Source organism: Megalobrama amblycephala, linkage group LG2, assembly GCF_018812025.1.
Source record: "Megalobrama amblycephala isolate DHTTF-2021 linkage group LG2, ASM1881202v1, whole genome shotgun sequence".
Taxonomy (NCBI): domain Eukaryota; kingdom Metazoa; phylum Chordata; class Actinopteri; order Cypriniformes; family Xenocyprididae; genus Megalobrama; species Megalobrama amblycephala.
In genome coordinates, this window is record NC_063045.1 from 42,736,883 (window position 1) to 42,756,475 (window position 19,593).

Consider the following 19,593-nt stretch of genomic DNA (forward strand, 5'->3'; position numbering starts at 1 on the left):
AACACAAGATGCGTAGAAAGTGCAACGCACAATATGGCGGAATAAGTCCCGCCTTCTAAATAAGAGCCAATCAACGATTGGTAAAGCCATCGCGTCACTGCAGTGGCCGTTAGAAGCTCCGGTTTCTATAGAAACAGTCAGACTCGCGCCTCCGAAATGAGGCACAAGAGACGCGCATTTAGGGTTGTGCATGCGCATTAGCTTGATCCAGCCTGGAAAATACCTTTTTTTTTGGTCATGATTCGAGCGTTTACAAACAAAATGTATGAGACAGTTGTTGTCAGATTTCATTGGTGATTTCAAATATGAAATTTAATTGAAAGCTTGGCAAACAGCTTTGGAGAATTTGATGTTTCCCCATTCAAAGAGATAGGAGCTGCACTTGCATGCCCGAGGGGCGTTTCAAAGATGGCCGCCAAGTGAAATGACTTGTCTTAAAGGGACTTTGGTTAAATATATAAAACTTTCAAATAAAAACAGAGTTGGTAGTTATCTCTTACTGTTCAAGGCTGTTAATCTCATGATTTCCTATTTTTATAAAGCAGAATGAAACAGTATTTATATCAAAATCAGTAAATGTACTTTTTTTTTTTAAAGCTACAGTCCGTGATTTTTGGCCCTCTAGCGGTTAATAAACAGAAATGCACATGTCTTGCGGAAGAACATTCTAGCCGGAGCTACTTTTCTCCGTGTATGTCTATGGCGAGTCACGCAGTTACTGTGATACTCTGCGACGAGTCCTACCAGTCCGGTCCGAATATAAACACTTATTATAAGTGTACCATAATGATTCAGGATAAGACAAAAACACGGTTTGGAAAATGGATTCATGTTGTACATTCTAATTATATAATTTTTTTGTACATTTTGAACACAAATATGCTACGGACAGCAGCTTTAAACATTTAAAGGGATAGTTCACCCAAAAATGAAAATTTGATGTTTATCTGCTTACCCCCAATGCATCCAAGATGTAGGTTACTTTTATTCTTCAGTAGAACACAAATGATGATTTTTAACTCCAACCGCTGCCGTCTGTCAGTCAAATAATGGAAGTGATTGGGAACTTGAATCAATAAGAGTCGAAAAATCTTGCATAGACAAATCCAAATTAAACCCTGCGGCTCGTGACGGCACACTGATGTCCTAAGACACGAAACGATCGGTTTGTGCGAGAAACTGAACAGTATTTATATCATTTTTTACCTCTAAAACACCACTATATCTAACTGAGTTCAGCACTCGGTTAGTGAGGTCTGACAATGGCAGTGATGTCTCGCGCGTATACTTCAATGAGAGCTAGACATCAGTTCCGCTGTCAGAGCACAATCAGACCTCACTAAGCGAATGCTGAACGCAGTTGGACATAGTGGTGTTTTAGAGGTAAAAAATGATATAAATACTGTTCGGTTTATCGCACAAACCGATCGTTTCGTGTCTTAGGACATCAATGTGCCGTCACGAGCCGCAGGGATTAATTTGGATTTGTCTATGCAAGGTTTTTCGACTCTTATTGATCCAAGTTCCCATTCACTCCCATTATTTGACTGACAGACGGCAGCGGTTGCAGTTAAAAATCATCATTTGTGTTCAATTGAAGAAACAAAGTCATCTACATCTTGGATGCGCTGGGGGTAAGCAGATAAACATCAAATTTTCATTTTTGGGTGAACTATCCCTTTAATTAAACAAATTTGATTTAATTAAAAACCGTGAGCCCCACTTTGTCTTTTTATATCCCTCAAATTTTATCCAGATCCCAGTTTGAAAAACCCTAGTATGAACTACTTTATTATGCTTTTTTGCCCCAAATTCATCTTTATTGATGGAAAACAGCAGCACAAACATTCTGCTAAATATTTTCTTTTCCCTTAAATTTTTTAAGCTGTATATGTGAATATTGTGAATACAACTATATGATGTTTTGTACTTATAATAAGAAACTTTTAGAGTAAATTTAGTAACGTTTTCAATTTTTATTATCATTCTTGTAATTTTACATTTGAAATGGGTCATTTCTTCAAGACACAACATACTTTTATGGCACTTTTTTAGGCTCATATTAATTTTCATTGTATGGACAAGTCAGCTTGAATATTCTACTAACTTATGTTCGACAGAAGAAAGTCACACAGGTTTAAAATGACATGAGGGGGAGTAAATGATGACTTTTTAGGTTGCACTGTTCCTTTTAAACATCAGAGTAACGGTCTCATTCATTATGCAAATGCTATTAATAAAGTACGTATTTAGTCAAGCAGACCTTGTGTCTGATCTATTGATAATCCACTGTGTTCTCATTCACTAGAGTACACTTTCACCACTGTGAGCTGCTTCAAAACAGAGCAGCGAGGTGCTAATTGACCCGGGACACTCTGGATCCCATCAAGCCGTGTTCACTCAGCCCTGAGTCATTCCCTCACCTGTTCCTTCTCCTCTTGCTTATTTGATCATTTCAGTCCATTGATGCAATATCAGGCCTATGCTTTAGGTATCTGACACTGAATATGTCACCTGAATCACTTGCACTGTGGCTGCATTTACCCAAGGTCCATAAAGATGCCACAACATCCCAGTTAGACGGTTCTGACAAATGTTTGGCATTGATCCTAACTGTCTGCTCTCTTATAATAAGCGAAGTGGCTAAGGCTAGCGCTGACTTTGTTCGTTCTTGTAACTAGGCACTCCTCAGCGGGGTGGTGGCACTGGGATCGGTCTCATTAAATGCATGACCACACAGCCTCATCGCTCTGTATCCAGCAAACTTCTACCATCCTCATTATAGCACCAGCCAGCTGACAATAACAAGCCTACAACTCAGGGCTTTGTTTTCTGAATTCTGTGAGGAAAAAGAAAGAAAATCAAAAGTTGTTGAGCAGATGTGTCACTCTGTTGTATGGGGAACATGCAGTACATTTTGCGATACATTTGATGGCTATTAGAGCACAACTGGAGGGTTTTGTAAGTGTAATTTTTGGTAGTTTAGGGTCCATTTCTCACTATTAACTAGTTGCTTATTAGCATGCATATTACTAGGACATTGGCTGTTTATTAGTACTTATAAATGACCATATTCCCTTAATCCTACCCATTACCTATACTTAATGTAATGATTGAGACAAATCAGACACGATTATTTGCTAGTTAACCAATGGTTTTAACCTCATTCTGGGGCCTGGCTTCCATCCCCCGAGAAGTTCTGTTACAAACTTTATTGCACCAATAAATGCCGCAAGGAGAGCAGAAAAGAGACACACAGAACTCTGCATTTTCCCTGCATGTTCCACACAGAACACAGATGTTACTGCACTAACTTATAGACAGACTGTTCTATAAAAGAAATGGTAATCTCAGGAAATGGTATCCATTATTACTGTTGTTGTATTGTACTCATTGTATTTACATGTTTTATGATTGTTAAGTGGTATGACATGCAAGGTAACTTCAATCATGCCATGTTTAGTGTCTACGGGTTCCCAGCGGGAAGATTTGAATGTTTGTGTATGCGGTATGTCCATACCTGCGCAACACATAAGTATTACAAGGATCTTTTAATAGTCCTTCTTCAAATCTCAGCCAGTTTAATCTTAATCGGTCATAAAAGCCCCAACAAGGGGAGGTGTGTGTCACCCGGAAATACAACATCCTCATTGGCCCCCATCATTCCTAAGAGGTTGGCTTTGACCAGAGGTTAAAAGTCAGTGGATAGTGCCACTCCCTCTCTTTCTCCTTGCTCCTGAACGACCGAACGGACTGTCCTTGCGGCCGGCCTAGGCGAGGCCTGCAAGGCCTGTAGGCCTCGGCCTACAAACGAGCCATGTGCTCCTCATCCAACATGGAAAAGAAAAGGGAATCTTGCAAGTATTGTACATTTTAACACTAAATAGCGAGTTAGTATTAATTTGTAAGACTTACCTTTGCTATTGCTGAAGAAACTGATGATTTCTTTCCAGATTGTCTTTGACATTTCATGTAGCTCTAGTAACAGCATCTCTTCCGGTTCAACTCTATCATTACTCATTCTGACTTGCGTGTGTGTGTGTGTGTGTGTGTGTGTGTGACCCTTTATGTATGTTATGTTATGTGTTTGTTAGTTTAGTTATGTGTTTGTGAGTTAGTTAATAAAGATTGTGCACAATACACGTTTGGTTCTGACTTCTTCTGCTAATGAATTGCCTCTTAAGTTATAGATCCGGACTACGTGCTCTGAGTAGTACAGTACAATAAGAAATATTATTTTTCCATAACTTGGAAATTGACATTTCTTAGAATTAATAAACAATCAACACTGAACGTTCACTGGACGAACAGGTTAACTGATTGTAATGTTAATTTTAATGTAGCTACGTCCAGTTAATCTGATTAACGGATTTGCATATTCATAATTAATCATAATTAATAATCATAATGAGTTATGAATAATTATTAATATTTCCCCTTTGAGTTAATTTTCGCTACATTAACAACTACTTTACTAACTATTAATAAGCAGTAATTAGGAGTTTATTGAGGCAAAAGTCATCGTTAATAATTAGTTAATAGTGATAATTGTACCCTAATCTAAAGTGTGACCCAATTTTCATAAATAACATACAAACCTTTCAATACAGACCTAACATGAGCTCTGAGATTGTTAGGGCTTTTGTAGTTGTTGTTTAATTGAAAAACTACACTATAATCATAAAGACATGGACCAATCAGAAAAGTCGCTGTTACAAAGGAATTACAAGGAATAAATTCCTGCAGTGACTATACACAAAAAAACATTGCTAATGATATAATCAAGTTTCCTTACAGCTTAACAATGTAACAATGTAAAAACTTGTTTGTTTCTTTTTCCTTTCCTTTTTTTGTGTGTTAAATGTAAGTAAAAAATGCTGTAAAAAAGTGATGATTTTACAGACTTTACATTTTGGTCACTACATTTTGCAGTATAGCTAACTGTTTATGCCATTAAATTGTATAAAGTTTATATATCAACTTATTTGAGCTATTAAAATCTTGACTTATTTGATTTATCAACCTATTTGAGCTTTTATTTGTTTATTTATTTATTTTTTGTTAACTGATCATTTTTTAAACCATTCCCCTAAAATTTATAACAAACTTTTTATTGTTATAATTTTAACAATATTTTACCATAAAAATATGCATATTGCCTTGTTAAATAAAATAATTTTGCCTTGTTAAATAAAATAATTTCTATAAATAATAAAGAAATTTAAACATTTTGCTGTTATTTTATACAGTTTTCTGTAAAATTATAATATAATATAATATAATATAATATACGTGGAGTCATATAAGTCCTATGAATACAATTTAATACAATTTGTTGATGATAAGTTTTTCTAGACGAATAAACCAACGGGCTTTAAGATAATTATCACAACAGGATGACGTCTGGGATTCGTATATATCGGGGTATTCATCTAGAAAATCAACATGTTCTTCACCCAATACGCCTATATAGGTCATTTGTCACTTCCCTGAAATACGACCCATAGGAGCGTTTACTAAAGTTGCGCCCCTATCGACAACAGGACACTTTCATTTTAATGCATTGTTCCCTTTTATCTGCATCATATCTCGGGTTTCGCGTAGCTCAATTGGCAGAGCATTGCAATAACAATATGCAATCCTGTGATCATGTGATTGTGGGTCCGATCCCAGGGAACGCATGTGCTCATAAAGTGTATAAGCACTATAAATCACTAAGGTTAGGTTTAGGGGTGGGGTGGGTGTAGTTGTTAATAAAAAAATGATTTTTGCTAAATGGAAATAGGAGAAATGGTGTAAAAAGTCCACACATTGCATTTAAATGAACATGCATTTTGATTGATAACGACAGTCATACGTCATTTCATGATGACAGACGTAACAACGACACTGTCATTTTTTTTTTACGCCAACTAGAGGCCGCATGACGTCTCTAGAAAATGTATGGCTTTAAACTCTTTAAAGAAATCCCTAATGAATGGAAAAAGATACTTCCAGAACCAAAGTCGCATAAAAAATAAGCGGTCACTGCTGTCACGTCCTGTTAATCATGCTGATGATAAGTAATAATCCCAAACTCTTTGTCTGGTGGTGAAACATATTTAATCCATATCTACCTGTACAACTGTGACCCACTGTGATAGCAATCTCTAAATACGATCTTTCATTCGGAAACACTGTCAAGAACATAGACGATCCATGTATCAGCAGTTATCCTGCATGACCATGCCAAGCAACAAGAGGGTCAGATAAAATCTGAACTTCTCATGTTGAAAGCCTCATCATTTAAACATGAGAGACGTGATATTGCAGACGAGACCAGACTCTAGATTGGGTTAACAAGCTAACAGCTGGTTCTCAGCCAGCCCAAGTGTCGACCACATGGTTCCATTCCCTCTGGAGACGAGAGCGACAGGCAAATTTAAGAGCCAATAATTAAGACATCTCCATTCATGGCTGAGGTAATGATATATGATGCAAGAAGCTGTCATCTGAATCAACCACTCTCTGCATGAGTTTCCAATCAGGCCAATGCACCAGATAAGACTGCAAAGACAAAAACCAAGCAGACAAAAACCGCTGTGCTATTCAAGCAGAATAGTCTCAATTTTGAGCAAACAACTATTTCATATCTAATATCATGATTAGGGAGCCCCAGCTGGTCCGGGGACCTGGATGATTGGTGTGCAATATAAAGACCAGCACATCTAATTTCTCTGGTTGTTTGGTGAAATGGTGTGGGGTGAAAGGAGCAAATGAGGAACAGGTGGGTGTTTCTGTCAACCACTGACCTTTTGAACCAGAGATTTTGGCCCGACAAATCACAAATGCAGATATCCAATTCTATGTAATTATCTGACTTGGAAACAGCTCTGAAATTGCCAGCAATAATGTGAATATAGCGAGCTGCTGGGAAAAACTTGTGAGAGTTTTAAAAAGACAGAAAGCTGACAATGCGCTGCTAGTGATGCATCTGTGTCCCGATACTAGCTTATCCCGCTAGGGTTTATGCATCAGTGAACCGTTAACTGATGCAAATAAACACAAGCAATTTTTTTAAATGTACTAAAATGCTTATGCAAAGAGGGCAATTTGTGTAATCATGTGACTTGCATCTGTACTGATTCAAGTGGGTTTATTGGGCTGTCAAAGCACCGTTGATCTAGAACAAATTTAAATGTGCTTTAGTTTAGACAGCCAAACAAATATATAATGACCTCAAAATGTATTTTTCTGTAAAAAGTGGAAGTATACACTACTATTGAATAGTTTACCATTAAGAAATTATTACTTTTATTCATCAAGGGTGCAATAAATTGATCAAAATTGACAGTAAAGACATGCTACAAAAGAATTCTATTTCAAATAAATGCTTTTCTTTTGAACTTTCTATTTGTCAAAGAATCCTGAAAAAATGTATTGCGGTTTCCACAAAAATATTAAGCTGCACAACTGTTTTATTGATAATAATAATAAATGTTTCTTGAGCAGCAAATCAGCATATTAGAATGATTTCTGAAGGATCATGTGACACTGAAGACTGGAGTAATGATGCTGAAAATACAGCTTTGACATCACAGGAATAAATCAAAATTTTAATTATATTTAGATTAAAAAAACTGTTATTTTAAATGGTAATAATATTTCATAATATCATTGTTTTTACTGTATTTCAGATCAAATAAATGCAGGCTTAGTGAGTAAAAGAGACTTCTTTCAAACCCATTATGAATTCTTTCCGACCCCAAACTTTTAACCACTTTCAGCCACCGAATCGTACCCACCCGAATGGGAAAGTTTATTTTTCACAGACATTGCTCTTCATCTATGTATCAACAAATGTATCAAGTGAGACAGCTGTTGATATACAGCAGCAGTGCAGATATATGAATAATGTGGATAACATAGATCGATCTTAAAAGAATTTGATGAGAAATGTATACTGAAATCTCTGCCTTTTGATTGACTTTAGTATCTTGGCAAATATGAGCAGTTTAAGACATTGAGATCATTTATGAAACTCTAAAGGAGACTTACTGTATCTAAGACTACCATAGTCTACTTCTCAAGAGAAAAAATCAAGACGAGACTTACACCAAAATCTCCAATCATTTAATCTCATTGTTATCTGTGAGAAATAACTGAGATATAGATGCACTTATGATCTCATTTATAATTTTTCTTTCCTATGGGCAGGATTGTGGGGCATCACTCTAGGCTGTATATCAATCCGATCTGATTTCTAGCTTGATATTATCAGAAATAAATGTATTTGCATACCGTGATTGATGGCGGGTGAAATTCATGCTTCTTTTTTAATTGCATATGAATATTAGCAGCAAAAATCTAATTAACCTACTTATCTGCCCTCATTTAAGAAAGTGCGCAGCAGACCGTAGAAAATTATTGACAGCGGATCAAATTTAGGGGTATCAGTAAATGTTTATGCTTTGTGTGAATATGTGTGTGTGTGTGTTACTCACCTCATAGTGGGCGACTCTCTGTGACTCAGAGATAAGCTGAGCGCTGCACACTTTGCAGTAGCTGTCAGTGAATAACCCCGGATCCACTTCCGTAGACTTCATCTGAAGAGGAATCAGTGCGAGTATTTTTATTGGTTTGAATACTTCAAACTAGATGGACTCTGAAGTCTTGCGAGACTATCTCTGCTTTCCTAAACTCATTATCACAAACTTTTTAAAGGGTTAGTTCACCCCAAAATGAAAAATCTGACATTAATTATCCTCATGTCGTTCCAAACCCATAAGACTTTCGTTCGTCTTCGGAACACAAATGAATATCTTTTTGATGAAATCTGAGAGCTTTCTGTTCCTCCGTTGACAGCTACGCACCTACCACTACCACTTTGAGGCTTCAAAAAGTTCATAAAGAGACCGTAAAACTAATCCATATGAATTGAGTGGTTGAGTCCAAATCTTCTCAAGAGATTCGATCACTTTATACGATGAACATATTTAATTTAGGCTTTTATTCACATACAGTGGGTACGGAAAGTATTCAGACCCCCTTAAATTTTTCACTCTTTGTTATATTGCAGTCATTTGCTAAAATCATTTAAGTTCATTTTTCCCCTCATTAATGTACACACAGCACCCCATATTGACAGAAAAACACAAATTTTTGCAGATTTATTAAAAAAGAAAAACTGAAATATAACAGGGTCCTAAGTATTCAGACCCTTTGCTCAGTATTTAGTAGAAGCACCCTTTTGATCTAATACAGCCATGAGTCTTTTTGGGAGTTTTTCACACCTGGATTTTATTTGGGGATCCTCTGCCATTCCTCCTTGCAGATCCTCTCCAGTTCTGTCAGGTTGGATGGTAAACGTTGGTGGACAGCCATTTTTAGGTCTCTCCAGAGATGCTCAATTGGGTTTAAGTCAGGGCTCTGGCTGGGCCATTCAAGAACAGTCACGGAATTGTTGTGAAGCCACTCCTTTGTTATTTTAGCTGTGTGCTTAGGGTCATTGTCTTTTTGGAAGGTAAACCTTCGGCCCAGTCTGAGGTCCTGAGCACTCTGGAGAAGGTTTTCGTCCAGGATACCCCTGTACTTGGCCGCATTCACCTTTCCCTCGATTGCAACCAGTCGTCCTGTCCCTGCAGCTGAAAAACACCCCCACAGCATGATGCTGCCACCACCATGCTTCACTGTTGGGACTGTATTGGACAGGTGATGAGCAGTGCCTGGTTTTCTCCACACATATCGCTTAGAATTAAGGCCAAAAATGTCTATCTTGGTCAGACCAGAGAATCTTATTTCTCACCATCTTGGAGTCCTTGAGGTGTTTTTTAGCAAACTCCATGCGGGCTTTCGTGTGTCTTGCACTGAGGAGAGGCTTCCGTCGGGCCACTCTGCCATAAAGCCCCGACTGGTGGAGGGCTGCAGTGATGGTTGACTTTCTACAACTTTCTCCCATCTCCCGACTGCATCTCTGGAGCTCAGCCACAGCGATCTTTGGGTTCTTCTTTACCTCTCTCACCAAGGCTCTTCTCCCCTGATAGCTCAGTTTGGCCGGACGGCCAGCTCTAGGAAGGGTTCTGGTCATCCCAAACGTCTTTCATTTAAGGATTATGGAGGCCACTGTGCTCTTAGGAATCTTAAGTGCAGCAGAAATTTTTTTGTAACCTTGGCCAGATCTGTGCCTTGCCACAATTCTGTCTCTGAGCTCTTCAGGCAGTTCCTTTGACCTCATGATTCTCATTTGCTCTGACATGCACTGTGAGCTGTAAGGTCTTATATAGGCAGGTGTGTGGCTAATCTCAACCGAACCTGCGTGATGCGTGAGAACAAACCTCATTGGTTCTTGCAGAAGCTCAAACATGCTATGTAACACATGAGAATGAACCTCATTGGTTCTCACACGTCAAGCGAACAAGCTTAAGCTTCTGTTTACCACAACTGATGTGTGCGTTGATGAATGTTTATATGTGAATAAATACCAAAATAAAACTGTTCAGCGTATAAAGCGATCATGTCTCTTCAGAAAATTTGGACTAAACCACTCAATTCATATGGATCAGTTTTACAATCTCTTTATGAACTTTTTGAAGCATCAAAGTGGTAGTTGCGTAGCTGTCTATGGAGGGAGAAAGCTCTCAGATTTCATCAAAAAATGTTCATTTGTGTTCCGAAGATGAACGACATGAGGGTGAGTAAATGATGACAGAATTTTCATTTTTGGGTGAACTAACCCTTTAATTGGTATAACAGTTAATAAATAAAACAAATGAACACTAATTGGCTAATCAAACAATATTCAGTGTATTTGTACAGTCATAACCTCGCCAACATCAATCATGTAAGATTTCATCGCTGTGACATTTTGGGTTTATCATACAGTGACATTCTTTGCGCAAACTGATGAATTCTGTGACATTTGGATTTTGGAAAAAGGAGAGGTTGGAGAGGAGGGGGTATAATGAGACAGACAAGAGGAGAGATAAATCTGGCACCGGTCCGTGTCAAAAGAGGCAACAACTTGCAACTATGCCTGGAGGAGAAAGCAGTGGCATACTGTAGAAGACATCTTTTTAGTGCTCATATGGGACCATCTGACGCCAACCTATACTGACCTTTAATAATCTAGACACTACAAAATGATTCTAGGTCATAATAAAGAGAGATATCTAATGACAGAAGGAGGTGAGGTCATCCATTTGGACCATACTCTCGTTTGGAAAGCTCCTGGCACCTGACAGGGATCTTAAAGGGATAGTTCATCCAAAAAAATAATATTCTTTCATCATTTACTCACCCTCATGTCATTTCAAATTCAAATCAGTGCGACTTTCTGTTTTCCGTGAAACATTGCACATCGGACCCCAATGACTTTCACTGAGTGAACAAAAAACACTGAGACATTTTTCTTTTGTGTTGAGCAGAAGAAAGAAGAAAGAGTCATACAGGTTTAGAGGGTGAGTGAATGATGATCAAATTTTGGATGAACTAACAAATTTATCAGGTGTATTTTTTGTAAATCTGAAAGTAATTTACACTCTTAAGAATAAAGGTTCAGAAAGAGTGTTTTTTTTTTCCTCTCTCAGCAATGCCTTAGAAGATGTTCCAATCTGAAGAACCTTTTGTGCAATGAAAAGTTTCCATGTATGTTAAAGTCCCCAAAACTATCTTGTAACCAATCACGTCAACGTATCTGGCGGGATTTAGCATATCATTAAAGGATTAGTTCACTTTCAAATAAAATTTTCCTGATAATTTACTCACCGCCATGTCATCCAAGATGTTCATGTCTTTCTTTCTTCAGTTGAAAAGAAATTAAGGTTTTTGATGACAACATTCCAGGATTATTCTCCTTATAGTGGACTTCAATGGCCTCCAAACGGTTGAAGGTCAAAATTACAGTTTCAGTGCAGCTTCAAAGGACTTTAAACGATACCAGACGAGGAATAAGGGTCTTATCTAGCGAAACGATTGGTCAATGTAAATGTATATACTTTATATAAACAAATGATCGCCTTAAGTGCTTCCACCAAAACCGCACTAAAAATTAGAAAAAGTATGGACACGGACAACAAGACTATTAAAGGTGCTTTATGTAAGAATGACAGCTAGAGTTTGAAATGGGTACTGCAATCCAAATTCAAAATATTGTTCACTCCGCCCCCTCCTCCTCAGACTCTACGCTCTCGCGGGTTGCCAGTTTGAAAACACAACAGGAGCGAGCTCAATTAACATTGGAAGGCGAGGAGACTTACACACTGATAAGATAATTAGTTGATTTATTGATTTATGATGAGTTGATATCGCGTTTTAAAATGCTCCCGTTCATAGAGATTTTTAGATGGACGATGAGGCTTTTTAGGTTGGGTAGAATCTGCAATCTCTGACCCAGTTTGTTCACTGGCTTCCATGGCTGCAATTCGCTGCATGTGTTTTCCTCCAACTGGCAACCCGGGGTGGCGAAAGACCATTGGGTAAGTTGGCAACGTGCGGTCTTGCACAGACCAAAACAAAATCAGAAATTCCGAGACGGAATGCAAATTTCAAAGTAAAATAACTGGCTGTAGCAATGGTTTTCAGAGAAATGAGTATGTGAACTCAGCATGTTTAATGAATATCTACAAATATATTATGGTATTTTTATGCTTTAGTACAATCAAAAACTTACATAGAGCACCTTTAAACAGCCTACAAAATGGCCTACTTTAAAATCAGCAAGGTTACTTCAAAAAACAAACAAACCTATAATTCTGCACTTTACCTGTTTTTCGCATGCTTTCATGACTCTTTCATTACTCATTCACAACCATTTTGAGATTGTCATGGGATATATTATGGTGCTCTAGATTCGACTAAGGAGGGCCAGATCTATGGAAACAACTGCTTAGGGCTCATTTGTGATTCAAGGGCATTGCCAACAGAAATTTGAATAATGATAAAAGAGTTTTATATAAATATAAAATTATGGTTGTTTTCAAACCCATTCTTCTCCCCCTAAGGGGTAACATTAAACCAACAATGTATCCCATAACTGTTCCAGACAAATTGTTTGCAGGCAGAAAGAATGTCTGTGACCCTCTGATGCCCCCCAAAAACTAAACACCCCGCAGTGACTTTACACTCAATAATCCAAAATCATTACTTCCAAAAAAGCCATCTATCCTCTATCAAAAGCAAAAAAAATGCATTTTCACTTATGCATTGAACTTTTGTAGTAAAGATTTGTAGAATCAGCTTCCTCAAAAAGAAATAACTGAATTATGGGTTTAATTGAAGTAACTGCCACTACAAAGCCCTTCTAAATGATAATCAATGGCTCAAATAGGTTTCTGAATAGCAACTGACCCTGCCAATTTCTCAGAAATGTAACCATTAATTTAGAAATGTAGGATTACAACAGCTTGAGAAATCAATTGGCAATTACACCATGATTAATCAGACACTGTATTTGAGACTTTAATTAGAACTGTGAAAGGTGTCACTCCAAAGACAGTCTAGAAATCCAAATATCTGCTCTCTAACAAATGACCCTAAAATAACTCTAATCCTACATTTAAAAAATCAGAGAGGAAAATAGTAGGAAAGAAGGAAAGAATTGGGCAGAAATGGTTTCCTGAAGACATGGATCTGATCAGAGTCTCTCCTGTCAAAGTTAATCACGTCAATAAAAGCTCTGGCTGACAAAGGCCTGAGCAGATGAGCATAACGCTCTTCTTTCATATGTGGAAAAGTGATTGCTTGCCTCGCATAAAACCCCAGAACCACATATTGATTTCCCTTAAGTTGGGGGGGGGGAAATGCAATTTCCATTATTTCAATGAACATTATAATGAAGTGAGGAGAAAAAAAAATATCACTGGAGAGACACAGGAGAGCAGTTGCTTTCTTTTTATTCCTACAAAACCCAGCATTTCCGAGATGAGAAGACTGCAGCTGATGTGTCTAAGTTACCAGCATCATGATACTATTGTAAATGACACTGACTGTACTTGCATGCACAAGAATATTCTGATATTAATGAACATATATGGTCATATTCTGATTATGCAAGTGCCATAACTATATTAAACCAATATTCCAGTTTGATATCTTAATAGGATAGCTGACATATTCCTGTATTATTCAGAACTTTTGGTAATGTAACCTAAATGTCTAAGAAATAACTTAAATATGAAATTACTCTAAAAATATGATAAACTGTATACCCAAAAATTTTATGTAGCTATATTTGTTTATAAAATTACAATTTTACACTTATAGATTAAGATCCATCAGTCTCTTGAAATTTAAGGTGTTTAAATAATGCTCAGATTCATAAGAATATTCGAGATATACGAGCACTTAAAAAGCCTTTTATAATAGTAGTAGTAATAGTAATTATGGCAGTTGTAGTAGTAATAATCTAGTTGTAATAGTAGTAGTACGACAAATAAAGAAAGTTGCACCAATGTGCAAGTTAATGTATTATGATGAATGAGAAACAATGGACATTCGCGTAAAAGTGAAAACAAAAGCTTACTTTTAATTCCAAACTGTATCCCCGGTGCAGGTGATGGGAACAGACGGTTAGATGAGGGCTGATCATAGAGTGTGTGGAGTGATGCTGCGCGTGCTGTTTATGACGGTGTCCTCAGTGAGCTCCATGTTCTTCGACTGCTCTCCGCCCCCCGCTGCGCTTATTGGTTGCTCCCATCCACACATCGGCAACGTGCAAATCAATAAATAATTGATTTAAAGAAAATTAAATGTCATGTATTTAATCCGTGAGCTGCTGCTCAATAACTTAAATAACGCGTGAGTGAATTAAAATTAATTAAAAATGAATTAAAGCAAGTTATTTATTTTCATTCAATTGATTTGTCAACAGCAAAACGTCAATGCTGCTTGTTACGCGTAATCATTTGTTAATAGAAAAGGTAGGCTATAGCAAAAGTAGCTATGCAATACAAATCTAGGAAGGTGTTCACAGGCTTTCTTGTTTTATTTGTGATTTATATTTTCATGCGCATAGGCTACTGGTGTTGAAGTCATTTTAAATTATTTTGTTACAATCCGTTGCGCAGCTTCTGAACACAAGAAAACGCCCCTGTGAACGATTCCAGAGGCTTAAAGGGTTAGTTCACCCAAAAATGAAAATTCTGTCATTTATTACTCACCCTCATGTCGTTCCACACCCGAAAGTCCTTCGTTCATCTTCGGAACACAATATTTTTGATGAAATCCGTGAGCTTTATTTAATGTTATTACCACTTTCATGATCCAGAAAGGTTGTGAAGACATCGTTAAAATAGTTCATGTGACTACAGTGGTCCAACCTTAATGTTATGAAGTGACGAGAATATTTTTTTGTGCGCAAAAAAAATAAAATAAATAAAAACAACTTTATTCGATTTCCTCTCTTCCATGTCAGTCTCTTACGCTGTTTATATAGTAAACACAGTGCAGTGTTTCTGGGTTGTATTGGCTGAGGCTGTTCACGTGAGCACCACGACCCTGATCTAAATAATGTTAAACACTGGCATATTGAGAAAAAAAAAAAAAAAGACATATATATATATATATATATTTTTTATTTTTTTTTTTTTTTTTTTTTTTAATTGACGTGATCAGATGTTCAGACGTGTTTACTTCATGTATGTTTTAGCCCAATGGCCTTGACTATAAACAGACTCATTCCTCCTATGCAGCATCTTCATGTTTCCATCAAATATGTATATATAAATACATTGAAATAAACTATACGATAGATCAATTTTAGCTCTTTATTTTCACCCTGTTTGGGATTCCTGTTACAATAATCAATTTATATAGCCTAAATAGTACAGGTAAAGTCCATAAGCCTGAACAGAGCATGTTTCCCAAAGTCTGGTATATCCTTTCATAAAAATACTTCCTTACATTTGACACAAGCATCTTTTAAAGTCACAGAGTTCAACAGGTTCTGTATAAAAAGGAATGACCCATCAAGTAAAGTAGGTGCTGCCCTCTATTGGGAATCTGGTGTAAGTGCATGGATGGAGATGATGGACGCAGCTGTGGAGTAGGCTACTTCACGAATCAGTTGATTTTATTACATATACCTGTTATTGGATATAAACATGCCGCTGTCATTCAATACGTCATAAGATGCTTTTGGGACATGTGACTGACTGTCTCAGTATAAAGGTCAGATCCTGATTACGGAAATAAAAGACAGAGAATCGCTTGAGCCAATATATCTGCCTATAGAGGGAAATAAAAAATAATAGTGCAGTCATAAATTTGATCAAACTGTATTTTTATATTTTTCTTGTGGTGAAAGAACGAACTTGAGATTTAGAGCCAGATTTTTTCTCTCAATCATCAGGGGGTTTGCAGTGCCAAAACTGTACTGTGGGTAAATCAAGAGAGGGGAAAAAAAATCTGTGAGGAAAATTTTTCTCAGACAGAGTCTCCAAACCAAATGTAATAATACAAGAAATAAAATAATAGATGAAGTAAAGATTATTCAACTGAAAATATTTACTTCTCTTGTTAGTGTCTCAATGTGATACAACTTCAGCTTCGGCTTTACCCCATTTTCAATTTGTCAATGTCATAAATGAAACATATGAAAAAAGATATGTTTATATCCCGGAGGTATGAGAGACCATCAGCTGATTTATGAAATCCTTCCCTCCTGCCAAAATCTGCTTTCACTTCACAGTAGGGATCAGGTCTGTATCTCAAGACTTGCAAGAGCAAATCAAGTCCAGTGTGTGTGTTCAACTCCCATCTCTGCCAAATCCATGATCCACGACACCCAAGACAGTTATCAACTGTCCTGGTTATGTTAAAACTGAAATGCATGCTGTCCGGATTTAAATACATCTGATTCAACAATGAATTTGTGCCTAAAAAGAGTGGCAAGTGGCCGCCTTCAAGGGTTAGTTCACCCAAAGATGAAAATTCAGTTACTCTTTACTCTATGCTATCCTGTATGATCTGTATGTGTTTCTACATGTAACACAAAAGGAGATATTTTGCAGAATGTCCAAGCTGCTCTTTTATAATGAAAGTGAATTGTGACCATGACTGTCAAGTTCCAAAATAGACAAAAAGCACTGAAAGTATGACAAAACTGAACCTATATAATAGCTTTTGAGTAAGAAAAATAACTAAATCAAACTAAAGTTTATCATAAGAAATTTTAGCCATATCTAAATATACATAATCATGATCTGTGAGCTGTAGCAGACTTATAGGTAGGGTAGACAATTTTTTTTATAACACATTTTGTGATTCTGGTTGAAACTCTCTTCATATCCTGCAGCAATTAATAGAAGTGGTCTAAATATTAAAACATGTATATCTTCTGTGGAAGTCTCATGACCAAAAAATGTTTGACCAATCATTGCATTCGATCCGATGTCCTACCTGCCTGTCAACCTATGTATTTCCATACCTCCACGCACCCTGCCCACACAGACATCACACACGTTCCATAAGGCTATGTGGAGTTGTAACGCCACAGACAAACAGCAGCCACTTTTTACAGTTCCTCCTGAACCAAAACAACAAACTTATTGCTGTGTTTACACCATGTCGTAACCGTATTTACTAGATGGCTGTTCAAGTGCTCAGACTCTGATTTATGCTTTTCTATGTCAACGCCGAAATGAATCTGCAGCAGTCAGGTGGTACAAGAGCTCTGTAAGTTGTTTACAATCATTATTATTGTAATGTTATATGCTTTGAGACATGAGATAATTTAATGCCGTCTCTCATCTTGTGACGCTTTGCAGATTCTGCTGTGTGTGTTCATGTGTTTTGGAGGAGGCGTGGCTTTGGATGCTCTGAAGGGAGGGTGGGATGTAATGCTTTCAAAGCTAGCTTGCTATTGCTAGCCTCTCTGAAACTGCCTACCCTACCTTTACCTTTAAAAAAAAGTTCATTTTGACTTGTTTATTTGCAACAGTAAATTGCATGATTTCAGAATATTTGGACTGTAGTGTGAGTCATATGGACCAATTTTAGGATGCTTTTTGTTTTTTTTGGAGCTTGTCAATTCTGGTCACCATTCAGTTTCACTGTATGGAAAAGAGCCGTTCAGGCATTCAGGGAAAGTAGAGCAGAATTTTGCTTTTGGATGAACTATCCCTTGAAGTTATCAGATATTGATACACAGTATTGGTGGGTTACAAATTGTAATCAGTTACTGATTCCAAATTACATAACAAAAAATTGTAGTTAGTAATGTAATCCATTACATTACACATTAAAGGTAATGTAATCTGACTACCTTTGATTACTTTTAGATTACTTTTGACCAAACTCATTTATCACATTGATTTGAATAGGATAATCTTATACCATATTGATATAAAAATACAGAAAATATATGCTATTCTTTATCAACAACATGAAGTGCATTAAATATTACATTATGTCAGGGTTCCCAGATGGGTTCAAGATGGAACTGCAGGGGTTCAAGAATTGAATGAAAAACTATTTAGTAATTAACATTAAAATAAATAATAAAAATAAAACACTTACTAATAAAATTAAAAATATATATTTTATTTGTTTACCTGCATGTCATGTGACCATTAAACGGCATCAGAGAACCGTTAACTTAATTTTATTATTTATTATTATTATTATTTTTGACTTAATTTCATTATTGGCCTAACTTATTAAATTAAAATCTCAGTAGGTTCAGTGGACAAAAAGTTGGGGAATCCCTGCGTTGCATGTAAATATGAAATGATGTTAATTTATACATTTTAATGTTTGAAAGACAAAAGCCTTCCAAAGTAATACATGGTCAAATGACTCAGTGAGTGATAATTAAAATAATAATTAATGTGTCCATTAGGAGTTGATTAGATATGCAATGCTGCAAAGTTTTGTCTTGTTAAAAGTGAAATGATTTCTGTAAATCCAGTGATCAAATACTTTGTGGGTCTCAGTTTTCAGTGATAGGCACATGAGTGGATGTGTGTGCAAATATACAAACCTATATACAAGCAGTAGGCTTTATTTTAGAAAGGAAAATGTAAAAGAAGTAGTGTGGATAAACAATGAATTATGAATAATTTACTGCCATTGTGAGAATAACATGTAATCATGTAATCAACAAAAAAGTAACTGTCTGATTACAAGTATTTTTAAAATGTAATGTAATCAAATTACATGTACTTAATTTTTGGTATCTGACTACGTAATTCAGATTACATGTAATTAATTACTACCCTGCACTGTCGATACATCATATTCTTGAATATGTCTAAATAAACCATTCTTGTGTCATTGAGTTCGATTACACATTTCTTGGACCCAAAGTTTGAGAAGTACTTCACCAGACAGCATTCCTTAACTCCCACCCGCAGAAGTCGAGAAGGCCATTTGTTTGATAAAATTGTAAGATGTTGAACAAAGTGAGTCAGATTTATCTAGGCTTTATCTAGACCAGAATTATAGCACAAACAGACCTCTTTTTGGATAATTTTGTGCTAATGTTCTATCTTAAAATAAACATAACACTGGCAGACAAAACCCTCGTCGTTGAATTGGGAACAGTGATGGCACCATCTTCAGAGTCTGCACAGCCCATCTGGCAGAATCCGCAGTTGGCATGTGTGAGAACTTCACTCC

At 36.7% G+C, this 19,593-nt stretch overlaps 1 protein-coding gene across 4 annotated transcripts in view; it reads right to left on the minus strand.

Moving 5' to 3' along the window:
- The window catches only part of LOC125259198 (zinc finger matrin-type protein 4-like), a 46,307-nt gene extending 28,073 nt beyond the window's left edge, over nt 1–18,234 (minus strand). The window contains exons 1-2 of one of the 4 annotated variants that reach the window (XR_007182751.1): nt 14,498–15,557; nt 8,484–8,585 (exon numbers count right to left, since the gene is read on the minus strand). Coding sequence is in view for 3 of the 4 variants with exons in the window: in XM_048176677.1 (XP_048032634.1) it covers nt 8,484–8,585; nt 14,498–14,563 (168 nt within the window). In the remaining variant the exon portion in view is untranslated. Of the gene's footprint in view, nt 1–8,483; nt 8,586–14,497 lie in introns of all 4 variants that reach the window. The other 3 variants (XM_048176677.1, XM_048176666.1, XM_048176658.1) reach the window with 3 other exon arrangements.
- Between the last annotated feature and the right edge of the window lie 1,359 nt (nt 18,235–19,593).